General features: G+C 43.1%; 1 protein-coding gene across 3 annotated transcripts in view; it reads left to right on the plus strand.

Annotated features, from left to right (window-relative positions):
* The window catches only part of GFRA1 (GDNF family receptor alpha 1), a 202,851-nt gene that overhangs the window by 30,703 nt on the left and 146,159 nt on the right, over nucleotides 1-25,989 (plus strand). The window contains exon 4 of one of the 3 annotated variants that reach the window (XM_045568235.1): nucleotides 25,032-25,046. The exons of the other annotated variants lie outside the window; for them this stretch is intronic. Within the exon in view, the coding sequence (XP_045424191.1) occupies nucleotides 25,032-25,046 (15 nt within the window). The remainder of the gene's footprint in view (nucleotides 1-25,031; nucleotides 25,047-25,989) is intronic. 3 annotated transcript variants of the gene reach the window in all.

The raw sequence follows: 25,989 nt of genomic DNA on the forward strand, positions 1-25,989 counted from the left end.
ATCCTGTAGCTAACAAACTAGCCTTCAACATGGGCAAAAATTATAGATTTTTTTGTATCATATTAATAGCATTTAAAAGGAATGACCATTTGTTTTGCATGTCAATAGTTGAAAGTTAAATGTGGAGGAAAAGATTTCAATATTCTGTTTCAGAAGAATCTGTAATGTCCCATAGATTTTAGATTAAATGGGTTAGATTAGAATAATTGCAGAGGACATTATTCCTTCATTGAGCAGATTACAACCAATTAAGTTGTAATTCTGAGTCCTTGTTAAATAAATATCTCTTATTATCCATCATGACAGCAAAGTGTCAGAGGAAAGACGGGTGTGTGTTTTCTGATCAGTCGCCTGCTCTGCAGAAATCCCGTACGTATATGGAACATACACAGAGACTGTGCACAGGGAATGGTGTATGTCACATGTGTAAATAAACGTGACATGCACACTCTGAGTTGTTTGAAGTCTGGCCCTTCTGAAGGCAGACGTTCCATGTCTTTTGAGGGGCTTGCAGGCTGAATGCAGATGGCAAAGTCTGCAATGTTCTTCTAACACTTACAAGTCAGATGAAGTAAACCTTTCTGATACCTTGTGAGGTCACCAGGAGGTTACCTTGCAGGCTGCGTTCCCCAGGGCCTGCCCTGTTGAAAGACGCTGCTTTCCTGTTGTCGAACGCTGCACCTTCCCAGCAGCTGCTCACAAAAGAGCCTCTGAAGAAATCAGCTGGGTTTGCATGCACTTAATGTTGTATATAATTCCGGTGTTAAATTTATTGGAAGGCTGAGCCTAATGTAAAACACAGAGTAAAAACGAGGCTCCGTGTGTCAGCTTTATGGCACACTTGGAAGGAGTTGAAGGGTTTCAGGATGTCTGCCTGGCTGAGGGAGAGCAGCACGGCGAGCCCCCGAGTGAGGAGTGAAAGTTGGTGTCTGATCTGCACTGGCGCTCAGCTCAGATGTGTCGGTGTGATGCTCGGAACTGAAGCACAGGTGTTGCTTGCCCCCCCGGAACCCCCTTTTCCCACTCCCTTGTGACCTTGCTGCACAGAGCTTTGGGGACTTTGGCCAGCAAAGGCAAAGCTTGCATACATTGTAGGATGTTCTTGTTCCAGGATTTAGGTGGGATTAAATGTGAGGACCGGGCAGGACCCAGGTCTTTGCAGGATGTTGAGTGACTGAAAACTTCTTTGTTCTGCTGCATTGATAATACACAGGGGTGGGGGGGTGTGGACGTAGAGGGAACAAGAAGAACTGGAAGTATGGAAGAAAGAGCGGAGTCTCTCTTCTCTTGCTTTTTTCCCCCCTGTCTTTAGTTTGTTGGTGCATTAATCTATTCGAGTGTGTATTGAGTATCTGCTGCATAACTGGCATTGTGCCAGACAGTAAATATAGCAAATTGCTTAAGAGCCTGGGCTGGAATCTAACCAACTTCAGCTTGAATGTTTTCTCTGCCACATACCAGCTGTGTGATTTTTGGAGCAAGTCACTTAACCTTTTTGAGCCCCAGTTTTCTCATCTGTAAAATACAATAATAGAAACGTCATATGTCCATCCGCAGAGGTGTGGTTAAATATTTTTTATGGTTCAAACACAGAGTGGAATACAATACAGCCATAAAAAAGTGTGTGATAGCTTTTTACATAAAGATCTCCAAGGAAAAATTTCAAAGTGCAGAGCAGTTCATGGAATATGCTACCTTTTGTATATATAAAAAAGAGGCTATGTATATATAAAGAAACTCTGGATGGATACATAAGACACTAATAATAATGATAATTATATGTGGAGCCAGGATGGATACTTGGCATATGAGGGACAGAAGTAGAAGTGAGACTTTTCATCATGTACCTTTTTATGCTTTTATTTATTGAACCATATAAATATATTATACCTCGTAAGTTTGTAAGGATTCAAACAAACTTTAGATAATGCACTAAAAGTTCTTATCAAGGACGTGGCTCAAAATAAGCACTTGGGTTACGTTTTTACTATCACGGTTGTGGTGGTAGAATTGGAACGAGGTTGCAAAAAGAAGTAAACTTTCCTGTTTAGTGGAGAAGACAGACAATCACAGGATATACCAGTGTTGTGGGGGAGGAAGATGTGAAATGCTTTGGGAGTACAGATGAGGTTGTACCCCAGTGTTTTGGGGGGAGGGGGGAAGACAGGGAACCTCATGAGTGTAGTGACCAGACTGTACCTATGACTTCTCTTTTCCTTCTTCAACTCCTTTCTTGATTAAATAAATGTGCTCTTTAATCCTAACAGTTGCTCCTTTAATCCTAACAGATACCCCTTCCCTTACATGGGAGACACATGGTGTATGTTTAATTTGTATATATATTGGGGATTTATTCAGTATTTCTCATCAGTTGCCTGCTTTTAATCATTTTTTTCTGGGTCTGTTTTTTCTCAGACTGCCTGCCTCCTGGGAGGCAGGAACCATATTAATTTAGCTTTTATTCACAGTGATTTGTATTTTCTTGGTGATTTTTATAAATATAAAACAGCATCTACTTTTCCCCGTTTATATCTGAGAAGGTACTGACAACCTCCACCCCAGGCTCCTTAGGGCATCGTTTCCAGTTCTGTGGTTCTGGGCAAAGGCATTGGCTTCAGGGCCTAAAGGAAGAGATTTGGGCAGAGCAGAGTTGGCAGGGCATGGCAGGTAGCACGGGTCCCACTGTTGTGGGACCAGCCCCCTTGGGCACCATGGACTGGAGGTGCTATTCTCACCGGGCGCTGGGGGCACCCACGTTTGTGGCCAGCTGATTATGTGCTCGTGGTGATTGCCAAAGCAAAGGTAGATTTTGGTCAGAACAGAGCTGACCTTTGTCCTGAAGGGCAGTAACAAAGCTCACAGAGAAAGGCTGTGTCTTAGTCTGCTGGGGCTGCCATAACAAAGTATGATAGACTAGGTGGCTTAATCAACAGAAGTTTATTTCTCACAGTTCTGGAGGCTGGAGTCCAAGATCAAGGTGCCAGCCGAATGCTGAGGCCTCTTTCCTGCAGGAAGGTGACTGCCATCCTGCTGTGGGCTCATGTGACCTCTTCTTCGTGTGGGCTCAGAGAATGAGAGAGAAGGCAAGCGCTCTGGCATCTCTTCTTATAGGGGCACTAATTCCGTCATGAAGTCCCCACCCTTATGACCTCATCTAACCCTAATTACTTCCCAAAGGCTCCACTTCCAAATACCATCACATTGGGGGTTAGGGATACAACATGACTTTTTGGGGAACACAGACCTCCAGTCAATAACAGGTGGGATGGACATTTGTCAGCTTTGGGGAGAGGCAGTTGCTGGATCCCCCTGCTCCCTGTTATGGCCCCCCCTCCCCCTCGATGTGGGGTAGCCACAGGTAGGATCTTCCAGGGACTGGGGGTGGGTGGTGATGGTATTTCCCAGTGCTCAGAGGCTTTTGGTGCAGGATATAGCAAGGTGTTTGCATATCCAATTAGATGTTGTCAGCACCGTGTTATTCATTGTTAGGGAAAGAGGGACTATGCACCCTGAGACTCATTTCTTATGAAGAGAAACTTTTAGATCAGAAAAAGGCACTTTAGCAGCCTGGGAATACCCAAGCTAACCATAAGTTTTTGGTCAAACTGCAGTGGCCATTTTAGCAACATGCATCTTCGCTCTGACTAGCCTTCGAAAACCAGTTTCAGGGGTATCGTTAGGTTTGTCTATTCGTTCCCTGAGAGACGTGTAGCTATCCCTGACCGAGTGGATCTGGTGCTTGAATATTGAGGGTTTCTCAGTTCCACCCCAGATTAGTGGCATAGGTCCTTGTTCTACCTCAGGGCTTATGCAGTGGCCCTGAGTAATATACTTTTTGTATGTAAGTAATGTAATTTACAATGCAGAATGTTTGTATATACTAGAGGGACATTAAGAAGACAAATGCATTGCCCAAGCCTCCGAGTGATCTAACAGAAGGCCATGGCTAGGTTTACAGGCCTGTGTCTAAGAAGAATTAGCTAAATTGGCTCCAAATGAATGGACCTCCCTTGAGCGAGGTCTCTTGTACTGTGTATCCTAAGTTTAAGCTACATTCTCAGGATTCAGAAACACCTGTCCCCGGTGGAAAAGGCTGGCCACATTTTAGGATTCCAGGCCCTATTACTGCTCACCAGCGGGAGTTGGTTTCTTCTGTATGTTTGTTCCTTCATTTCACTAAGAGGAGTTTGACCTGAGCCAGATGAGAATTGAATGGGTTCCCATATCTAGAAGTTTTTCCAGGGCCTTTAAAAGTTTCACTGAAGGGGAAAAAAGGAAGCTGGTTGTAGGCATTTTCCTTGAAATATAACAACAAAGACAATCGGATAGTCTGAGCTCTGTTCTCGTTTAGCACAAAAAGCCTGCGTGCATCAGAGTTGTAAATATAAGTACAGTTCTGCCTTCTCCCAAAGAGTAAAGAGATAAAACAAAAACAAAAACAAAAACGCTCATTCAACCCAGGAGTGGAGGAAAGAGACAAAAAGGAACCATATCCAAAAATGAATCGATACGCACCTGCCCATTCCCGTAGTCCACCGCAAGGAACATCGATTATAGTAAATGACAGACTCATTCCCAAAGCCGTGTTCAGTGGTGTCTAAGGAAAATAATTCTTTTTCTTCCCTTTTTAATAAGATGGGCCTTTATACATAAGTTGTGTTGGCTGGGGGGAATGGGAAATCAAGTAGTGTGTTTGTAAAAAGAAACCAGACAAAGTATTTAGATAGCTCAGGTTTGAAAGGGTGAGCCATTTGGGAAAACAGATGCCCTTGAAAGAGGAAGATGCTGACAGGTTGGGACACCTGCGGAGGCATGGCACGGGGGGAGGTGGTGAGAGGGGACAGGTGACTAAGAGGAGCAGGCAGACTCTGCCTCCAGGGAGCTTCTGGTCACAGGGAGCGTCACAGGAGAGGGTGGTGAACTGCTGGTGTTCAAAGCAAGGGGACTGACTCTGCATCCCGGCTGAAGCAGGCCGGGCTGCGGCAGTATCTCGCAGAGCGTCCGTGCGGGGAAATCATTAACTCGATTGCTCTGAGATGCTGGGAATTAATCTTGGGAACTCTCTAAGGCAGGGAATCCTTATATTTTAATATGCTTACATACTGCCAAGTGTGTTCAGAAAGCTGATTAACCCAATTAAAACTAATCATACCTTTTAAATAACAAGAAAGAAGTAAAAGTGGCTTGTTAGAATCCTGATTTAGGCCTGAGCTTAAAATAACTTTTTCTTTGAACCGAACTAGCAAAATATATTTAATTAAAGGTCAAAGATCTCTGTGGCCCCCATTAAGAGTTCCCCAAACACAAAAACACATGAAAAGTGGGCTTCCCTGCAGTTATCTCCGAATGGGCTTATCAAAGATGGGGCTTGGTAACAATGTCAGCCTGGTGACAATGCTTAGTTGGAGACCCTGGGAAGATCTGAAGCTTTGGAGCCCTGCAATGGGAGGTTATCACATAACCCTACTGATTACTTTTTAACACCTCTGAGGAATTTGATGATTAAAATGAGTTCCACTTCAGAAAACTTCAGAACAAGCTGTAAAAAGTAATTTGCAATTCTTCTTTTCTCTATATCTATGCTGAATGTGGTGTTTAATTACTCCATAATAGCTTTTTGTTCTGGTGATTTGTTACAAAAAATAGACAAGTCCTTTATCATCATTAAACACCAGGATTAGTATTTTTTTAAAAAAATTAGGAATCATTTAAATATCTTAAAAAGTTTGAAGAAACATGGACAAGAACTTTAGGTATGAAATTTTAAACACAATGCCTTGATATTTACAACAAATGGATTCATTCAAATGGTATATATTTAAAAAGAAGTCAAGGCACTAAAATTCTCATCACTTTAAATCACCCAACAGCTATTTAAGACAAGTTCTTGGAGGGCTGCCAAATTACACCCTGTAATGTATATTCCCCAGGAGGATGAAATCACTGGCTTTGTGGCTTATATTATTTCTGAATAGTATGGAATTTAACCTGTTTATTTTAGTAGGTTCCGGAGTCCAGCTATCTAAGTTTGGATAGTTTGACACAAAGGGGCAGAACTCTTACCTGAAACTCTCCCTGGTTTGAATTATCAGATTATTTGTTGGAAAGAAGAGAAAGTGAGCCATTGAGAAAGGAATGGAGAGGTTCTCTTCTCCTTCTTTCTTCTTTGTCCTCTCTATATGGGGCTCCCAATTCCATCCCGGTCATAACATCTACTTGTCTGCTGTAGACATGGCCACATTGTAGGGAAAATTCTTCCACAATAGCTCTATTTGCAGAAGGAAGAGCAGTTGATTCACAACCTGGTTGAATTAGTTTTAAATAAGCTTGTGTGCCCAGGTCTTGATTTAGGTGTTGTGGAAATGTGAAGTAATGCCTGTCACAGAGCATTAGCTTTTATACTGTAGTTAGAATTTAAATTTATGGGTGTATTACAACAGATTATTTTTCTTCACTAAGTAGGTGAGTTGGGAGAAGGTTGGCAGCTGTTTTTAGTTAAGGCAAAAGAGAAAGGTCTAGAATTTGGGAAAGGGAAAAGGGGGGATAATTTTTTTTTTCTTTTTTTTGAGACAGAGTCTCACTCTGTTGCCCGGGCTAGAGTGCCGTGGCATCAGCCTAGCTCACAGCAACCTCAAACTCCTGGGCTCAAGCGATCCTCCTGCCTCAGCCTCCCGAGTAGCTGGGACTACAGGCATGTGCCACCATGCCCGGCTAATTTTTCTATATATATTTTTAGCTGTCCGTGTAATTTCTTTCTATTTTTAGTAGAGACGGGGTCTCGCTCTTGCTCAGGCTGGTCTCGAACTCCTGAGCTCAAACAATCTGCCTGCCTCGGCCTCCCAGAGTGCTAGGATTACAGGCAGGAGCCACCACGCCTAGCCCAAGGGGGATAATTTTTAAGACCAAGAAAGGAAAGCATCGTTTAATCAATACAGCATCCAGAACAAGGAGCTTTACCCTGAATTTACCTAACATATATACATTATAAAAAATGCTTTAGATCATTTATATAATTTGAATCCACAGTGAGATCCATGTAGTCTTAGAAATACTTATCTCCATGCCTTACATGATATGAGGGAACATTTTTTGTTACGCATATAAATTTATAACTTTGAATCAGAACATTTTAGAGGTAGTGTGATGTTAGCCCCCATTTAGTTCCACTCATCATTTAAGACACGAGGAAACTGAGGCTCGCGAAGTTTGAACACTTGGTTTATGTCACGGAGCCAGCTCGTGAATGAGCTGGGACTCGAAATCTAGGCACAGAGTCATGAGGACGGGTCTTGGGCCAGGTTGGTCGCCTTCTCACGGACCCACTGCCCTCGCCATTGCCAGTCCCCACGTCTTTTTCAGGAATCAGCTTAAAGCTCAGTTATAAACATTTCACTTCCCTGATCAGAAGTCTTCATGGCTCCCCATGACATGAGCTTAAAATATACATAAGAATATATTAAAAATGGAAAGTAAAGTCCCAGCTTTCCTTGACATCATATTCAAAGTCTTTCCCCATCTGTTATCTAGCCCTGTCCTACCTTTCCAGCTTCCTCCTCATTCACTTCTTTCTTGAGAGCACTAGGATGCTCCTTCCATCCAGAGAAGTTCTGTGTTTCCACGTCCCCACATTTTCCTTCTGCTTCTGCTTTGAGTGCACCTCCTCCCTGAAGCTCACTGAATCCATTGTTGTGGCTGCTGCTTATTTCTGTGACAGTTTGCTTGCACTGATAGCTTTGATAAAGTACTTATTTTCTTTCTTATGTTAAATTTTGTGTGTGTCTGTGTGTCTAGTTTCTTTAATAGAGGGTGGGGGCACGGGCTTGCCCATATGTATGGCCTCTGTCTAACAGTTGCTCAGTAAATACTTTAGAGTTGAAACCAGTCTTGTTTATCTCATCAAGAACTCTTCCCTGCACTGGCTACAGAAGCTAGATTTCAACTGAGAATTGACCTATAACAGCCTTTCTATATGTGTGTCTTCATGGTAGCACTTTTCCAGAAACTTCTGAGGAGCAGATACAGTTTCCATCTTGGAAGGCCACTCACCATAGTGAGAAGAGCTTGGACTTTGGCGTGAGAGAGACCAAATTTTGATTCCAGCTCCTTCAGTTACTATCATTGTGAACTTGAACAAATTGTGTCAGTCTCCTCAGCTCTAAAATGAGATAGAAAGACTCACCTTTCAGGGATGCCCTGAGAATTAAATAAAAAGTTACATGTGAGGTGCTTGGAGTAGAGTAGGCGCTCAGGAAGTGGTGGTTGTGAAGAAGCACCGTGGTGTGTCAGGGATCCCTTTGGTTAGGAGCCACACTTCAGACAGGTGTGAACGTCTCCAGGTACCTGGTTGCTATCTGATGACACAGTTTGGGTTGATGGGATAAAACACTCCAGAAGGTGATCAGCTGGGTGAGGGGGGAGGCGAGTACTCCCTTAGACGGATCCTTTGGTAAAGTACAAAATGGCCAGAAGAAGCTCCTGGCAAATCCTGAGTCCAAGACACAGCAGGGATTTGCTCAGGGAAGCCTCAGGGAACGGGCAGCCTCCTTAAGGGGTGTGGTGGGGATACAGGACTCTGGAGCAGCCTCCTCTCTAATGCAGTTATCTGTATCAGGTGAGAACTGGTTAAGATAACCTACTATCTCATCTGTAAAGAAAAAAGGAGAAGGATGCCCACCCATCTCTCCAATTACCCAGTCTGCTTTCATTAACTGGCTCCCCACAGTGTAACATATTTGCTTAAAACGTGCACGTGTTGGGGGAAGGGCAGTCCTGTAGCTGATCGTCTGCACAGAAGCATCACCTGCAGGTTTATGTTTAACGCATGATGGGAGCCACCTCCTCGTCTTCACAAGTCACTCCAAATACCTAATCTTCATTGAACACATCATGTCGCTCTTAAGGAGGGCTGGAGTCTTAGGAATAAGATTCTGGGCACACTACCTTCCCTCTCCCTGCTCTCCTTCCACATGAGAAGGGGTTTCTCTGATGCTATTGTTGGTGCTGGGCAAGCCCCCGATGAGTGAGGACTGAGGATTCTGTAGGGCCGACAAGAGCATGGGCAATCAATCCAGAGTGTTGGGCTCCTTCTCTATGGCCTAGTGCTTCTAATGCAACTTGTTCTTATAGTACTGTCTTAGACTGGGTCATTCTTGAGAAATACTTGAGTTTTCTTTTGGTCAAAATTGACTAGTTGGTTAAGCCAGCTGTTTTAACTGTTAATCACTGCCCTGGCCACTTGCCCTCATTGCCTGAGCATCTCACTGTTTGGTTGCATATAACCAGGGTATTAATTTTCTATTGCTGCTGTAACAAATTACCCCAAACTTAGTGGCTTAACCAATACGAAGTTATTAGTTTTCAGGTCTGTAGGTCAGAAGTCCAGCATGAGTGTCACTGGGCTAAAATCAGGGCATCAGCAGAGCTGTGTTCTTTCTGGAGGCCCCAGGAAACAGTCCATTTCCTTGCCTTTTCCAGCTTCCAGAGGCCACCTGCAGTTCTTGGCTCGAGGCCTCTTCTCTCCTCTTCAAAGTCGGCAACATTGCATCTCTGACCTTTCTTCTGTCATCACAACTCTCTGGGGGAAAGATTCTCCACTTTCAGGCATTCATGTGACTAGGTTGGGCCCACCTGGATAATCTAGGATAGCCTCTCATCTGGAGAGTCTTACTTTAGTCATGTTTGCAAAGTCCCATTCGCCATGTAAAGTAGCATATTCACAGGTTCCAGGGATTAGCACATGGGTGTCTTTGAGGTGGGGGACATTACTCTGCCCACCGGAGCCACAGAGAGAGAAGGAGTTTGAGCCCCTGGCCACACTTGGGAGCCATCCTGGCTGGCTTCCTAGGAGTCCTTAGCTGGGAGATGATAGAGATACCTTTAAACCTCTTTATGAGAGGCCTCTAGACTTTTGGTGGTCTGCAGTGACATTTCAGTGATAATTCTCTGAGCTTTCCAAACCATGCAGTGTGGGCTTTCTAAGCCAGCCATTTGCTTACTGACTACCAGGCCTGGGAGATAATAGGGGTAGTGGGAGGAGAGTGGAAAATGAGGACTTTGATTACCCAGGCCCTGAAAAAGCCCATCTAGAAATAGCCCTGTTACAGCCAGTTCTTTTGAAACTCTAAGTCAGGTACATTTTGTAACAACTGCTATAATTTGAAGACGTCTCAAGCCACAAACTGGCTCCAGAAATAAGCTTTGTTCTTTACAGCACACTTTGCCCAAAACACAGCCCCTTTAAAATAACTTGATAGGCTGTAACTGAGGCACATCACAGAGGGCAGAGATTGTGGGATATTCATCTTTGGGTACGCCCAGTACTGAGCGGGAGGCACAGCCCCTCCTAAGCACTAGCAGAAGCGTGGTACTGGGTGCGCTGTCTCATTCACTGGCACGTGGAGGAAAACAGATCAAATGTGACAGAATATGGAATTAAGTGCTGCATTTCCCACCTAGATTCATTACATGCCCAGAACAGATTAAGGGCCCTGGGATATTTTGTCTCTGCTTTCATATTGCACAGAACAGAGACAATTAAGGCGATAAAACTGTCTTCTATTTCAGTCTGCTGGAGATTCTGAACAAAAGTATATGCAGGAGTTTAAGAGTGTCTTGTTTGAGGAGGCAGGATGCTAGTTCATACTTCTTTTAAAAAAAAATCACTCTAACCCTCTATTCCCACAGCACACAGCAGGGAGTAGCGTTTGTGGAATGAAAGAATGACACGAGCTTTGTGCTTATTAAGGGCATTAGCTTTGGGATCAAGCAGGTCCAGGTTTGAATCGTGGCTCTGCGACTTCGCAGCACTGTACCTTCACTTCCAGATCTTCTTTCTTAACTCCAAAGGGCAAGAGGGAAAGGGACAGTTGACACGGTTCTTTGGTCACTGTCTGGGTAAGGAAGCAACCAGGCAGGTTGGTAGGGGTCTCGACTCTGCTACTTAGTGATGGCATCTCAATCACTAGAGCCTGCCACATCTGAGGTCCGTTCTTTTTCCTCTTTTGGGGTACATGTGTACCTTGGGATTTTTGTAAAGTTTTAGCCAAGCCAAAAGTTTAGGGTTTGCCTCTGTCTTACCGGCTCTGTTTTCCTTGCCCTGGACATGTGGATCAAAGCGGAATCTTGGGAAGGAGAAGCAAAAAGCCCCTTCAACAATGTAGGGTTCACGAGTGTGGGCCGACGGGGAAACCCTCACAGATGATATGCAAAGCCCCTTCTAGATGAAATCCCTTTGAGAAGAAGTTTCCTTTCTGTGAATAGTGGTCTGTCATCAGTCAGATCTTTAATCATTTTCAAAAGGCAACCCTTTTGATCATGCGTCTTAAAGGGGTCAGTTGAAGTTTCTGGGCCTGCTTTATTTGGGAAACATTGTGCTTTGTGAAGACTCGGGCACGCCAATGTTTAAAAGGCCACGCCGAACATCTTTCACCCTGGTCCAAGGAGCCAACTGGCAGAGGGCAGCAAACAAGGAACCGCTTGTACCTCCGTAATTACAGAGCAGCAGGCATTTTATAACTGCTGAGCGGACTTCAAATTTCATTACCGTTTAGAAGTCTGAATAAAATAATCCTCCAAAACCTTGGGGATCAATGATTTATTTATTTTTCAAGATCTGTACGAGACCAGTACAGTGCGATAGAAACATAATGTGAGCCACCTCTGTAATTTAAAATGTTCTAGTGTCACATTCAGAAAATTTTGAAAAAGCACAGGTGAAATTAATTTTAATGATAATAGTTTCACCCAGCTCATCCAAAATATCGTGTCAGCATGTAATTTAATATTAACAATTATTAATGAGCTATTTTACATTTTTTGCTGACCAACATCCAGTATCTGTGTTTTACTTAGAACACATTGCAATTCCCATTTCCCATTTTCCAAGTGCTGAGTAGGTACACATGGCTAGGGGCTACTGTGCTGGACCCGCCCGGGTGTAGACGGAGGCACCAGGCTGTGACCCTCTTGGCAGGGGGATGCTGTCTTTCATCTGGACACAACTTTCTCTAGCTATGGTGTCTAGCACCTGAGTATGGGTCTGTAGGTGTGTTCACAGGATGAAGAGCTGGATGCGGTTGTGAGACTGGCTTGCCTAGCTGTGGCTCAGGGAGGCAGAGGTTGTCACTGCTAGTCATTAGAAACGTATCAAAAACCCAGGACAGTTTACTGTACAGTTTACCCATTTGAAGTTTACAGTTCAATGGCTTTCAGTATATTCAGAGTTGCATATCCATCATACAGTCAATTTTGGAATGTTTTTGTTATTACTCCAAAAAAGAAACCTCGCACACCCTGAGCTGTCACCCTCCTCATCCCTTCCAGCCCAATGCAACCATTAATTTTTTTGTCTCTAGATTTGCCTGTTCTGGACATTGCATGTAAATGGAACCACACAATATGTGGTCCTTTGTGACTGGCTCCTTTTATTTAGTATAATGTTTTCAAGGTTGTCCATATTGTAGCGTGTATTAGTACTTCATTTCTTTTTATTGCCAAATAATATTTCATTGTATGGATGTGCTATATTTTATTTATCCATTCCGCAGTTGATGGACATTTGGATTATTTCTACTTTTTCACTAGTAGGAATAATGCTGCTATAAAATCTTGTGTACAAGACTTTGTGTGGACATGTTTTGCAGAATCATATGGTAAACTTTATCTTTAACCATTTGAGGACCTGCCAGACTGTTTTCCAATGTAGCTACACCATTTTGCATTCCTATCGGCAGTGTATGAGGGTTTCAATTTCTCTACATAATCCCGAACACTTGTTATTATCTATCTTTTTATTATAGCCATCTGTCTTAGTCTGTTTGTACTACTGTAACAAAATACATGAGACTGGGTAATTTATAAAGAACATAAATTTATTATCTCACAGTTCTGGAGGCTAAGAAATCCAAGTTCAATTGTCATTGAGAGCAGCTCTCTGTTTCCAAGATAGCACCTTATTGCTGCATCCTCTAGGGAGGAGGAACATTGTGTCAATCATGGTGCTTGAAAAAAAATATGTATATATATATGGTGGGTGCAGTGGCTCATGCCTGTAATACCAGCACTTTGGGAGGCTGAGGCAGGAGGATTGCTTGAGGCCAGGAGTTCGAGACCAGCCTGGACAACATAGCGAGACTCTGTCTCTACAAAATAAAATACACACATATATATATATGGCATGATTAAAATTTTTAAAACCCTGTAAGATGCTGAAATCCCTTTTTATAGGGGGCTCCTGGCAAGCCAGTCGCACAAATACTTCCTGAAAATGACATTTATGTTTCGTGATTGTGTTGAGCCAGTGAATCATATCATATTGGCTTAAAAGAATTTTATACTGTCAAATGAACTGTCCCTTCTTCTTTTGAAAAGGCACTCAGTGGGGTGTGATCTGTAGTAACCACATTTACTGCTTGCTGAATCTTCTTCACAAGGATGGAAATGTTTCAGGTTGAACAGCTGCAGGGGTTGTTTGTAAGGTGTTCTCAGTTCTCTGGCTACGCTCTCTCTCTGAAATGCTTGGCTTCATTGTCGAGGAGCCCAGCACAGCACGCATTCCTGCCACGCACGGCTGTGATGTGGGACGATGGAGAGAGAAGAGCCATGTTAGCTACCCAGGCATGCGAGTGGGTGACTTTAGAAAATGTACTACCTTCTAGAAGAGAGACCGTGCCCTGAAAGATTCATGAAGCACCCGGAGTTCACATTTAATTACTTGCTTCCAACTACCTCTGAAAAATACTAGCACTTATATGATAGTGTGGGGTAATACTTCTAGGTTTTAATGTTTGTTCACATGGTAAACACTGATCCTGCTTCCAGAGGGACAAAGATGATTAGGAGAAAATGAATTCTCCATTGTTAGAGATGTTTTCTTATGTTTTTTTCCCTGAGCTGCATCATCCTATGCTAGAGGCAGGTGGGCATAGGAGTAGACTGTGATTTTTTGCTGGAAATCTCTGATTTTTGATTTTTAGAATCCATCCAGTCATCCCTTGGTATCCTTGTGGGGTTGGTTCCAGAACCCCTTATATAAAATGGTGTTGTGTTTGCATGTAACCTATGCACATCCTCCCATATACAGTCACTTTAAATCATCTCTGGATTACTTATAATACCTACTAACAGTGTAAATGCTATGTACATTTGTATATTTTATTCATACAAGCACAGTTGCCAGGGTGCCAAAGAATTTTGTTGATCTTAATGTTATCCTGAAACTTAATCTCTTATAAATCTCTGTCCAAATTACCTGCTTCTATCAAGTGCCTTCTCTGTGCCAGGCACTGGGTGAAGTCTTCACAGGCTTGATCTCCTGTAATCTTTGCAACAGCACCGTATCTCTGTTGTCCCAGTGTATCAGATGGAGATGCTGAGGCTTAAAGGGGGGTCTCTAACTTTCCCAGTGGCAGAGCCAGGATCAAGACACGAGCCCTCTGACTCCAGAGCCCACGTGTGTGCTTCCTGCACTGCGTTACCTCCTCCCTCTTCTCCCGCCTCTCACAACCTCCTCCTCATAGACTCTAGTGGGATGGCAGGTGGATCTCGGCAGCTCCATAGATCTTTGTAGCTCGGTCATATTTCCTTCTGTTGTATTGTTTCCCCTTTCCTTATTCTCTTCTTGGAATTCTCATCTTTTAATCCAGCTTGACATCCTTTCCCTACGTCCTTACCTTACCTTAGCCATTGCCATAAACCTGCTGAAACAGTCGCACATTTTAAAAAAGAGAATTCGTAAAGTTTAAAAAAGGTAAATGTACATCAGGCAGTTTCTGCAATTGGATCCAAATCTACAGATAGTTGGGGGTCTAGAAACATTGGGATTATGATATTGAAAGTATTATGGATGTGACTCATCTCTCTGAGGTGTTTTAGAAGGGATGAGGCATATTTATTACTTGTTCATCTTCCTTCTGGACATCTATCAACTGGGCATTCACTGAGAGGCAGTGTTGCTTAGTGGTTGAGAGTTTGGGCTCTGAAGCCAGACCGCTTGGGTTGAATCCCAGGTCACTTGCTTCCCTGTGACCTTTGGCAGCCTTGGTTAACCTCTCTGGACCTGTGTCTCTTTACCTGTAAAATAAGGATAATAATAACCATTACCTTTTAGGGTGGTTGAGAGAATTAAGGCAATCTAGATAATGTATTTAAATAGCACCTGATATATGGAAAGCTCTGAAAACCTGTGTGCCTACTATGCTCTAATATTCTACCCTGGGCTTGTGGACTACCATGGACAAAACATCCCTGGCATTATGGTGTTTTTACCTTAGCTGGAGAGAGGGAGAGAGAGAGAGAGAAAGTGACAAGTGTGCCAAAGAGATGTGCAAGTAATTTGGGAGCATATAGCAGGGCATCCTAATGAAAGATCCTGGTAATATTTATTATAGAACTTTAGAACTGGAAGAGATTGTAGATATTTTCTGAAACCCAGAATACTTAAATGATTTGTCCAAGTTTATTCAGGTACTTTATAGCAGAGCCAGGCCAGAACTTGCATCTCCAGAAACTAAGGTCAAACTAGAATGTGTTGTGTCGCCAAACTTCCCCCTGGAAGACTTGGGGCCGTTTCATGATGATCAACAGGCATGATGTTGGGGCAGGTTCTCAGAACTCAGACTTTAATTGTCTCTGGCTCCTGCGAGCTCTCCTGATAGTCATTTGTGCCAAGCCATCAGAGTAATGATGATGGCCATTGTCTTAGGTTTACTTTAAAGTTGTCCATCCTGATAATGATCACCTGGCAAAGAGAGAAATTTATTCTGCTGGACATTTGTAAATATTTGGTTTGAATGTTGGAAACTGGGAAACCAATCTGATTAAAACCTGGATCTCGCAGACCTGGCCGAGGAATACATGTGTGATAAAATTAATCCATTGACTTAGAAATGGGGACGAAAGAGCATCTTTCAGGAAGTGTAGGTTGGGTAGGTAGGTGGGGGGATTAGAAATTTATTCAAGAAGGCAGGAGAACTTTAAAGCTTTCAGATGGCTTATAATTTATCTGTAATGGGAAAAATACTTTACTACTGAGATAATATCTTGGGATAAATGTGAAATCACAGGCTGTATTATGGATGTGTTTGTGGATGTATGTGAATTGCAAGAAATGAAATTTTTTTCTGTGAGTGTAATTTAGCATGGATAAGATGACGAATAAGCTATATGCAATGAGAGCCCATTTGATATAATGTGTGTAATTTTAAACTTAAAACCATCGTGTTTTAGAACTGGAAGGGACCTTAGAGATCATCTAGTACAAATCATTTTGCAGATGGAGGAACTGAATCTCAGAGAACGTGAGTGGCTTTGCCTACAGTGTGAACTAGAATCCAGATATTTAGACTACTATATTTGGAGACTTTTTGGTATATAAGGCTTGATATCCATGGGCTCACTTTCAGTATTTTACTGATAGTGGTTTTATGTCATTGCTAATCAGAGCTATAATGTGATTTCTTCTGGAAGATGGGCCAGCTCTTCAGCCCTTTGCGTATGTGGATGCTTAATAAAAATGCTTTCTGTGACTCCTAATTAATACTGTAATTAATACTCAATGATGCAAGTATAGGGAAATTAGCACAATGTTACTTGTCAACCTGTTCTTTACTTTGGGCTACTAATGTGGCAGCTTATGTTTTCTCAGTTAGCTGATTCAAAAGAATTCAGAGAAGTTCATGTACGCCGTTCTTTTCAGAGAAAAACACTGGTTGCTAGAGGGATTGGGTTTAATGTAGTTTCATATCATAGAGATTTTAATAATGCAGTCTAAAGTATTTGTACATGAATTCATTAAGCCCAGATTAGTCTTATTATAATTACTCAAAAAGTAATTCAATCTAAGAGAAAACATTTTAAATGGATATAAAATACACCGTTAGCTGGGAAGCCATACTGTTCTACTTTATCAGCCCCATAAAGTACTAGCAGACTCACACATAACTTTCATAGTATACAGAATGCAATCATAAAAAGTATTATTCCTAAATCTATTTTTTTATGTTCTTTCAGTAGTTAAGAGCTTTATCCCTCTGTGCTAGGAATGAGATATACTAGGGATAGAAGGCCGTAAAAATGGTAGGACTTACCAGCTCATGTCTCTTGCACTGCCTTTGCAAGTCAGTGTAGGCTGATGGGTTATAAGCACAGCCCAAGATTGATGTTGGTAGCACATTCCCTAGAAAATGTAGCAGCAAGATACTTCAGGGCTTTTTTTTTCCTTATCCACAAATAAAAGACATTTACTGAACACTGCATGCCTTCAGAGGTACAACAGTGACAGGCGAAGTATTGGTCTTCATTTCTAACATGATAAAAGGTGAAAGGAGGCCAGGAGCAAGGAATACGAGAGAACTTTCCTCAGCCTACATCCAAAACAAGACAGAGAGGAAAAAGGAGAGTGAGATAAAAGGCCTCCCAGCATTAAAGAACGTTTGTCGTTTTTGGCATTGAGGGCTGGGGATGAGGAGTGTGGCCTTCCTGGTAGTTCTTAAAGCTGTTACCGAGGCTCTCTGGGGCTTGTTCAGTTTGAGCCGCCCGAGTTTGCCTAGAGGAAGCAGGAGAGTCGTGGATATTGGCCGTGTGGCCACATGGCTGCCTGAGCTGTCTGGCTTTGGAGACACAGAAAACTAATCACAGCCCCCATGTGGTGCCACTGAGGCCAAGCTCTGGACTCTGGCCACGCTCTGGGAGAGACAGACCTGCACCTGGACAGGAAGGGGCTCTGCTTAAGTGCTTTGTTGTGTTCAAACTTTAATTCATTTAATAAAGCAGCAGAACCCTTCTCTCAGGCCAATTCTGTATAGAACCCCACTATAGGGAGTAGAGAGGGTGTCTCAGAAGCGCTGCCAAGTCAGCCGCCCCCATGCAGTCCCTACCTCCTTTGACCCTTACCCACCAGTGTGGCTTGAGGCACTGGGCAAAGCCCAGAGCAGGGCTGACTGAGCCCCTTAAATGACGGTCTTCAGAAACAGTGACGGATCCAGAGTGGACAGGCAATGTCCAAGGAGTGAGTGGTACCAAAACCAAAAGGCCAGGCCTTGGGTTTCCTAAACCTCTGGGTTCTGATCACAAGCTCTTAGATCACTGGTCTTTGAAGGTAGGACATCATTGGATCTCTCATCTCAAAGATTAAAATCATTCATTCATAGGTAATATTTGAGAATGCTTTGGGGTTTTTCAATGGCATGTAGCTATAGAATGACAAGAAGGAATTAAAGTGTTCATTTTATTTTAATGATTTTCCTCTCATGTTCCTTTTATAGTCTTATACAAGTCACGGAGGTTTCTCAAATAGTACACAATCAATAAATGCTTATTGAATAATAATACTATAATTTGGAGAAGACTTTTCACATATCAGGCATTGTGTCCTTTTATATACATTATGTCATTTAGTCTCTACAATAATTTGTGAGGTAGCACAGAAATTAGCTATTGTTACTGGTATGTTGCTGATGTGAAAACCAAGGCTTGGGAATTTTCTCAAGATCACACAACCCGAGGAGGGACCAGCTCTGACTTTAGGACCTGAGTTTTTTGTTAGCCTGTTCTATTACTTATTATTATTATAACATCGACTTTCACCCATCGAACGTGTGCCATAAACCAGCCACCATGTGCTAAGTGCTCTACGTAGATGCTTTTGGTTGTCCTCGTGGGAATTCTGAAGGATAAGTCTTATTATCCCCATTTTGCAAATGAGGAAATGGAGACTCGGAGAGTTTAAATAACTAGTCCGCCATGGCTAGGAAGCTGGCCTAGCCAGAACTGAACCAAGGATGAGACTGCAAAGTTCATGTGCTCCATGCTGAATAAATTGTCCAGCTTCATCCATCCATGTGATATCCCTATGGTAGGGAGTAAGCTTATCCCAGCCAGCCCCGTTTTATAGATGGGAATATAGGCTACAAGAGGTTGAGTGATGACTCTGGGTTTCCATTTGGTAAGGAGCTAGGACTTGATCCCAGGTCTTGGGGACCCAGTGGCCATAATCATGTGGTGACAAGGCACTGGGTCATAAAGCAATTAACCCTACCCTCTTTAGGAAGCCCACCTGCATGTTTGCTCTGGGCTTTAAATTGAAAGCAGAACTACTCTGGAGCACTGGTACTCAACAAGAAGCGCAGGCATCGGTGGACCACACTTTTCAACATAGAAAAGAAAGAACTCACTTCATTTGCAGAGATTGGCAGGAGAAGCGTGAGACTGAATTCCTGTTACTCTTCGTATCCATGTGCAGAGCTTGCTGGTTTTTGAAAATTGGTAAGGCAGGCAGCTCAGCTGATTTTGATATTGACTTTGGTTAATGGTGAACCTGACTCTCTTTAAGGAAGCAGCATTCATTCCAGCTGTTCCCTTCCTTGGCCCTGGTTAGTTGGGTCCCAGTAAAATTCACAACGCTTTACAGGAAAAGCACTTGGACTTGAAAGGGAATTTTCTTTCTGTAGCTCAAACCACAGAGGACTCGCAAGACAGCTGTCTCCCCAGGTGAGACTTCTTAAATGGGAGTTAAGTGCATGCATTTTCAAGAAACTAAACTCCCCTCATATATAATTTAACCTGGAAAAGAAAGCAAAATTGAGAAGAGTAGTATGATTACATTGTTGGAGAACTAGTAACTTTACCTCCCCCAGTTTTATGGAAGTCATGCACAGTTTCGCTGTTTGGCATATCTGTAATGCTATGGGATGTGGGCTAAGTGTGATATTGTAATAATAGTGAGGGTTTCTCTAACCATAGTTATGGACTGTGGATTGAAATAGTAAATTATTCCTAGCAGGCTGAATGGGCGATAAGACTGTCATTCTGTTCTCCTCATAAAACAAAGCAATAGATAAATAAAGGAGAGCCAACTCACTTAACCCGCGTGGCTCTGTGCGCTGCTAATTATTAACCCAGGCACAAGAGAGGGGTTCACCCAGAGTGTAGTTAAATCATTTTTTAATCGAGGTAAACACCGGCCATGTGGATGAGTAGCACTCAAGAAAGTTTTTAATCAGCAACGTTTAGGAATCACCCAGTCTAATTGCCATAACTTATTAATAATAATAAATAATCTAGTATTTTTATGGCCCCTGTCTCTGGAGGACTCAGTGCATTAAAGATCTCTAGGGTGTGAATCTCTCTTAGCTGTGGGGGAAGGGCCTCGTTGGTGCTCATTCCTCACTGAAGAAATTGGACATCAGGGCTGAGCAAGGCAAATCTGAGTGCATTCCTTCTTTCTTATTTTCTTCTTCCCACATGTGAATCGCCAACTCATGCGTGCCCTTTCATCTGTCTATAGGACCAGAATGGCTCCAGGGACTAGGGGTGGGGGCCGGAGAACAGGCTTTTCTTTGTTCATGTGAACGATTGCGGTTGAGGTTTTCTCCCTTGGGAAGTGAGTATGAGCAGAGCTTTGTCTGAAGGAGTTCATTTCCTCTGCACAAGTGTCCCTGGCATCTTTGGGCTCAACCTGATTGTGGCTACAGTGGTCACTGGTGACTTCCAACTCTGTACTTGGCATGATTTCTAATTCCTGTGAGAGCAGAAAAGATGGTCCTCAGTCTTATTCTCATATCAGCAGATGGGATGGGAAAATGTTTGTATAAATTATCAAACTTTACCTTCCCAACACCATGGCGTGGGTATTTGAATATGCCTAGGTTGTCAACAAGGAATGCAAAGCTCAGAGTGTGTAGGTCTGTGGTCCCCAACCCCCAGGCCACGGACCATACCAGTTGGTGGCCTGTTAGGAATTAGACCGAACAGCAGGAGGTGAGAGGTGAGTGAGCGAGGAAGTTTTATCTGAATTTACAGCCCCTCCCCATTGTGCATATCACTGCCTGAGCTCCACCTCCTGTCAGATCAGCAGTGGCATTAGATTCTCATAGGAACATGAATCCTACTGTGAACTGCGCACGTGAGGGATCTAGGTTGCACCTCCTTATGAGAATCTAATGCCTGATGATCTGAGGTGGAGCTGAGGTGGTGATGCCAGCACTAGGGAGCGGCTGCAAATACAGATTATCATTAACAGAGAGGTTTGACTGCACAGAGACCATAATAAATCAATTGCTTGCAGATTCATATCAAAACCCTATCAGCAAGTGGCAAGTGACAATTTTATAATAATAGAAATAAAGTGCACAATAAATATAACGCACTTGAATCATCCTGAAACCATTCCCCGCTTGCCCTGGTGCATGGAAAAATTGTCTTCCATGAAACCAATCCCTGGTGCCAAAGAGGTTGGGGACCACTGTTGTAGGCGATTGACTCCTGAATAGCTCTTTGTAGTTGGTTAGACTGAAAGGAGAATATTGCACTTAAATTTGAGGCCTTTTGATTTTTACAAGTGGCCACTCTGTGTGGTTGGGACTCAGGAACACCAGAATAAAGGGCGGTGAGAGCATTTCTATGTCTAATATCCTCGGATGTGCACAGTTTTTTGTGGGGTAAAACACAGCCAGACAGCACAGAAACTACTTCTCACTTATTTTCCCGTGAACCATTTGAGCCTGAGCCTGGATAGCTGTTTCAGTCTGGAAAAGTGATGTTTTAAAGAAGGTACCTAAGCCATTATTGTACAGAGCAGAAAGATAAATGGCACTAAGAATGGAATGATTTATACCACAGACCACAAAAGACATAAATTTAGAGTATAAATTACAAGACAGCTCATGTGCAAAATTGTTGCAATATTTATACTAGTGTTAATTCAAATTTACATTTGAATAAAAAGGTGCAAAATGTAAATGGGGCTGAAAAGGAGTTTTTGAAAAAAAATCTAAAATAGCCTATACCAGTTTTTGGAATAGATGATATGACCAGTACTCTATGCAGATTTGTCTGCTAAAGCGTGAAATATACAATGGAATGGGGAGGAATAAGGTCACTAAATCCCTGCCTGAATTTCCTTCCTCCCTGTTCACTGATACTTTCCTGTGGTTCAAGTCAGCACTGAATCTCGAAGGAAGTGCTTCTTGTCAAAAGCCATAGAGATGAGGTTGAGGATTCTGGACAGATGTCGAGACTGGATCCGTATTTGAAAGACTGATTTTATTTCACTGATGTTTTCAAGGTTGGAAATTTTTGTCTGTATTCATTAGAGGGAAGTGATAAATCTCTAATTTGTACTTTGCTAATAACAGTGATGAGCTTTTGTGTTTCATTAAGGTTAAATGAATCTCTGTTGTCCTGGCTCAGCCTTTAGCTCCATGTGTGACCTTGGGAAAAAAATCTTGTAATTGTCTGGGACTCAGTTTCCTCATCTGTAAAATGAGGGGGTTGGACCAGATGAGTGCTAAGACAGACCACCCCTCTTTCCCTCCCTCCCCGGTGGGAACGTACCATGCCAGGCAGTTAGGACCCACAAAGGTGATTAAGACACATTGCTCTTGTCCTCAGGAGCTCATGATCTACATAAATAACTCATTATAATATGAGCTATAATTGCAACATGCACAAATTACTCCAGGAGCACAGAAGCAGAAAGTGAATTCCCTCTCTGTGGGGACAGACTTCACAGGGGCTGTGACATTTGAAGCCTGAGTAGGAGGACTCCTCCAGGTGTGCAGGCTGGTCAGAGGGTGGGTGGTTCCCACTGTGGGTTCCAGGAAGCAAACAAGTGTGAAAGTGGTATATTTAGGAAGCTGCACACGGTCCTTCTCACAGTCTCTAGGCACTGGCATCACACACGCTGCTGGCTCCGAATTTGTACTAATGATGAATTATCGAGGTTAGAGACTCCCGTATAGCAGGTACTAATTAGAGCAGCATCAAGGTTGTCCTGTAATGGCACTGATATGGCCTATTTACATCCACTTGGCTTTCTTGAGTGTGAAAGACATGGTGGTGCTTAACGCCCTGGGAACTGTGAACCTACAATCTGTTTTAGCTGTGCCAGGGCTGCTGGCCTGGATGTGCCCTTGGGAGTCTGTGTATGGATATCAGTGACACTCCTCATGAGGGTCAAGTGTGCCCAAGTGGAATGAAACTGTCACCAAAGGTCTCTTCTTGCAGTCTGTTAACCCACCAGGTGTGTGTCACATCCACACCCTTCACAGACCCTTGGCACTTTGTGACCTTGTAGGAGGTGATGGTTCTTGTGTCAACTGAGAGCAATGATGACAATAACTTTAGTTTTAAAATGCAGATTGTAATGTAAGATATGTTCATTGTTTAAAATTAAAACAATACAGTAAATGCTTCCATAATATATAAAAAAGACCCCAAATTCCATCTCCTGCAGATAAATGACAGTTCTGTGATCATGATCACAGATCTCTCTTCATGTAGCCATATACATGCGCACAGGTACATAAATGGTCTCAGGATTATACGTTCCATTTTTGTATCTGATTTTTTTTTTTTTTTTTGAGACAGAGTCTCACTGTGTCATCCCAGGTAGAGTATAGTGGCCTGATCATAGCTTACTGCAACCTCAAACTCCTGGGCGCAAGCGATCTTCCTGCCTCAGCCTCCCGAGTAGCTGGGATTACAGGCCCATGCCATGATGCCTGGCTAATTTTTCTGTTTTTTGTAGTGACAGGGTCTTGCTCTTGCTCATGCTGGTCTCAAACTCCTGAGCTCAAGTGATCCTCCCTCCTTGGCCTCCCAGAGTGCTAGGATTATAGGCATGAGCCACTGCACCCAGCCTATCTTATATTTTTATTTAAAAGTTATCAAAGTCCTTAAATAATCATTTAAAATAGCTGCACAATAATCCATTGTATAGGATATATTATTTTTGGTTTGAGTCCAGTGTTTTGGAATATCCAGTGTTTTGCCATTACAAACAATACCATGATGAACATCCCTGTAGACTTCTTTTATACCTTTAGTTATTTCATTAAAGTCTTAGAAGTGGTATTGTTGGGTCAAGGAGTACATGTTTAACATTTCTCTGTACACTGTCAAACTGTCTTCTAGAAGTTTCGTGACATTTTGCAACCCTCCCATCAGGGCAGGAACCACTCACATCTGTGGGTGCTCTCTGTGTCTCTGCCAGTGCTCGCTCTGTCTTGAACTTACTGAGTGAGAAAGTATGAGCAGATGAGAATACTTCTGGGGTAATTGGGGGTGGTACAAGCAGAGGGAGCCCGAACGCACGTGGGAGATGTCAAAAAGTACCTGGCATATGTACATACGTTTACCAAAAGGGATGTATGAAAATGCTCATCACAGTTCCCAATCTCCAGACACTGAGGACAACCCGAATATCCACCAACATGAGAATGGAGAAATAAATTGCCGTATAATCACACAGTGGAATACTATACAGCAGTAAGAATGGGTGGTCTGCTACGTGGTACAGCATGGAGGACACTGAAAGAGTCCAGCCAGAAAAGACCCATGCTGTACCAGTCCAGTCACACAGAATTCAAAACCAGGCAAAATGCATTTATGATGTTAGAAGTCATGCTAGTGGGTACCGTTGGCGGGGGTGGATATCAGTGACTGCTTGTTCATGTGTTTCGCTAGATGTGTGTGTTCTAGTGCCAGACAGAGTGCTTGCATGTAGTGGCCTCTCAAATCTTTGTTGAAAAAATACATTAATATTTTTTCTCCTGTCTAACTGGCTTTGACTGTGCTTGCTCCTATGTGCTCTTGGATAAGTCATTTAACCTTCTGGAGCCTCAGTTTCCCCTTCTAAAAATGAGAATGATAATTGAACCTATAAGATGGTTGCAGAAATAATAAAATTAATATTTATTTATAATAACCACCAGTTTTTCTGTTTACTATGTGCTGGGCACTGTTCTAAGCCCTTAAAATGTACAGCGATATATTTAATCTTTCTAATACTTCTAGCTGTTTTATGGTTTAGAGAACTGTAAGTCACAGAGGTGGTAACCTAGTCAGGCTCATTCCAGAGCCTGAGCTCTTAACCACCATCTCCTGAGTTAAAGGAAATATTGTACAAAGAATGCTTAATACAGTTAGTATATATTGGCTATGACTATTACATTGTCATTTTCAACATCGATGTTAATATTTTTTTTCTGCTCTCTCTCCCTTTCCCCTCCCTGATTTTCCGTCTGTCCTGGCAGATGTTTTTCAGCAAGGTAAGTTTCACCATCTCCTGCCTGCTTTCTCATTGGCTGTGTTCTTTTGGGAGCAGGGGTGTCGCCTGTGTGCAGAGACGTCTCTGTGGATGTGTCATGTGGACTTTAGGGGGCACCATGAGGACAGTGGCCTGTCCAGCCTCTGCTTCTTCCTCTGAACCACACTTGGTGGTGGGGTGGAAACTGGACAGTTGGGGCAGGACGATGGGGGAGGGGTCTGTGGCTGGGCCCTGGTGGGGGCAGGGATGCTGTGGGACTGGTGAGGAGCAGGTGTCTCCGGAGGGGAATCGGGTGGAAGCCGCCTGTCCCTCGGGGCTCCTGTGTCAGGGCCAGCTGGTACTTGGTCAGTGCTGCCCACGCAGTGCCAGTGGAGGTTTCTTTGCCAAGCAGGCGTGTTGCTGCCGTGGAGGTGTGGGCAAGGCTATGGCTGGCTGGCCACTTTGTGCCCTTCAACCTGGCCGTGCCTCACAGCCTCTCCAGCTGGGACTGAGACAGGGCCAGGTGAGGGTGTGCAGGGTCATCTGTTTTACCAGCAAGGTCACGTGTTCCAGGGAATTGGAGACAGAATCCTAACCCCACATTAAGTCTTCTGGCCCGTGTTTTAGTCCCTACTTAGGATGCGTAGCCACTGTGCTCTGGGAAGGAGACTCATGGGTCAGGGCCTCCTTGTTGAACATTCTAGATACACATTAAGGGGGAATTGTCTTTTTATCACAGCTTGACACTACTGGGTAAAAGTGGCAGGGCATCACTGTTTATATTCAAGCTGCGAAATATGTTTGTAACACAACATGCATCTGCTGCATCTTTCTGGAATCCAAGGCTGGCTTAGAATAAAAGAGACTGGTTTAAAAATACATCCAGGCATTCCATAAATAGCCTCCAAATAATCTTACAGGCTTGATATTTTCACAACTGTTATTTCACCCCAAACATGCAGCCT

This window comes from Lemur catta, chromosome 14 (assembly GCF_020740605.2).
Source record: "Lemur catta isolate mLemCat1 chromosome 14, mLemCat1.pri, whole genome shotgun sequence".
Classification (NCBI taxonomy): Eukaryota; Metazoa; Chordata; class Mammalia; order Primates; family Lemuridae; genus Lemur; species Lemur catta.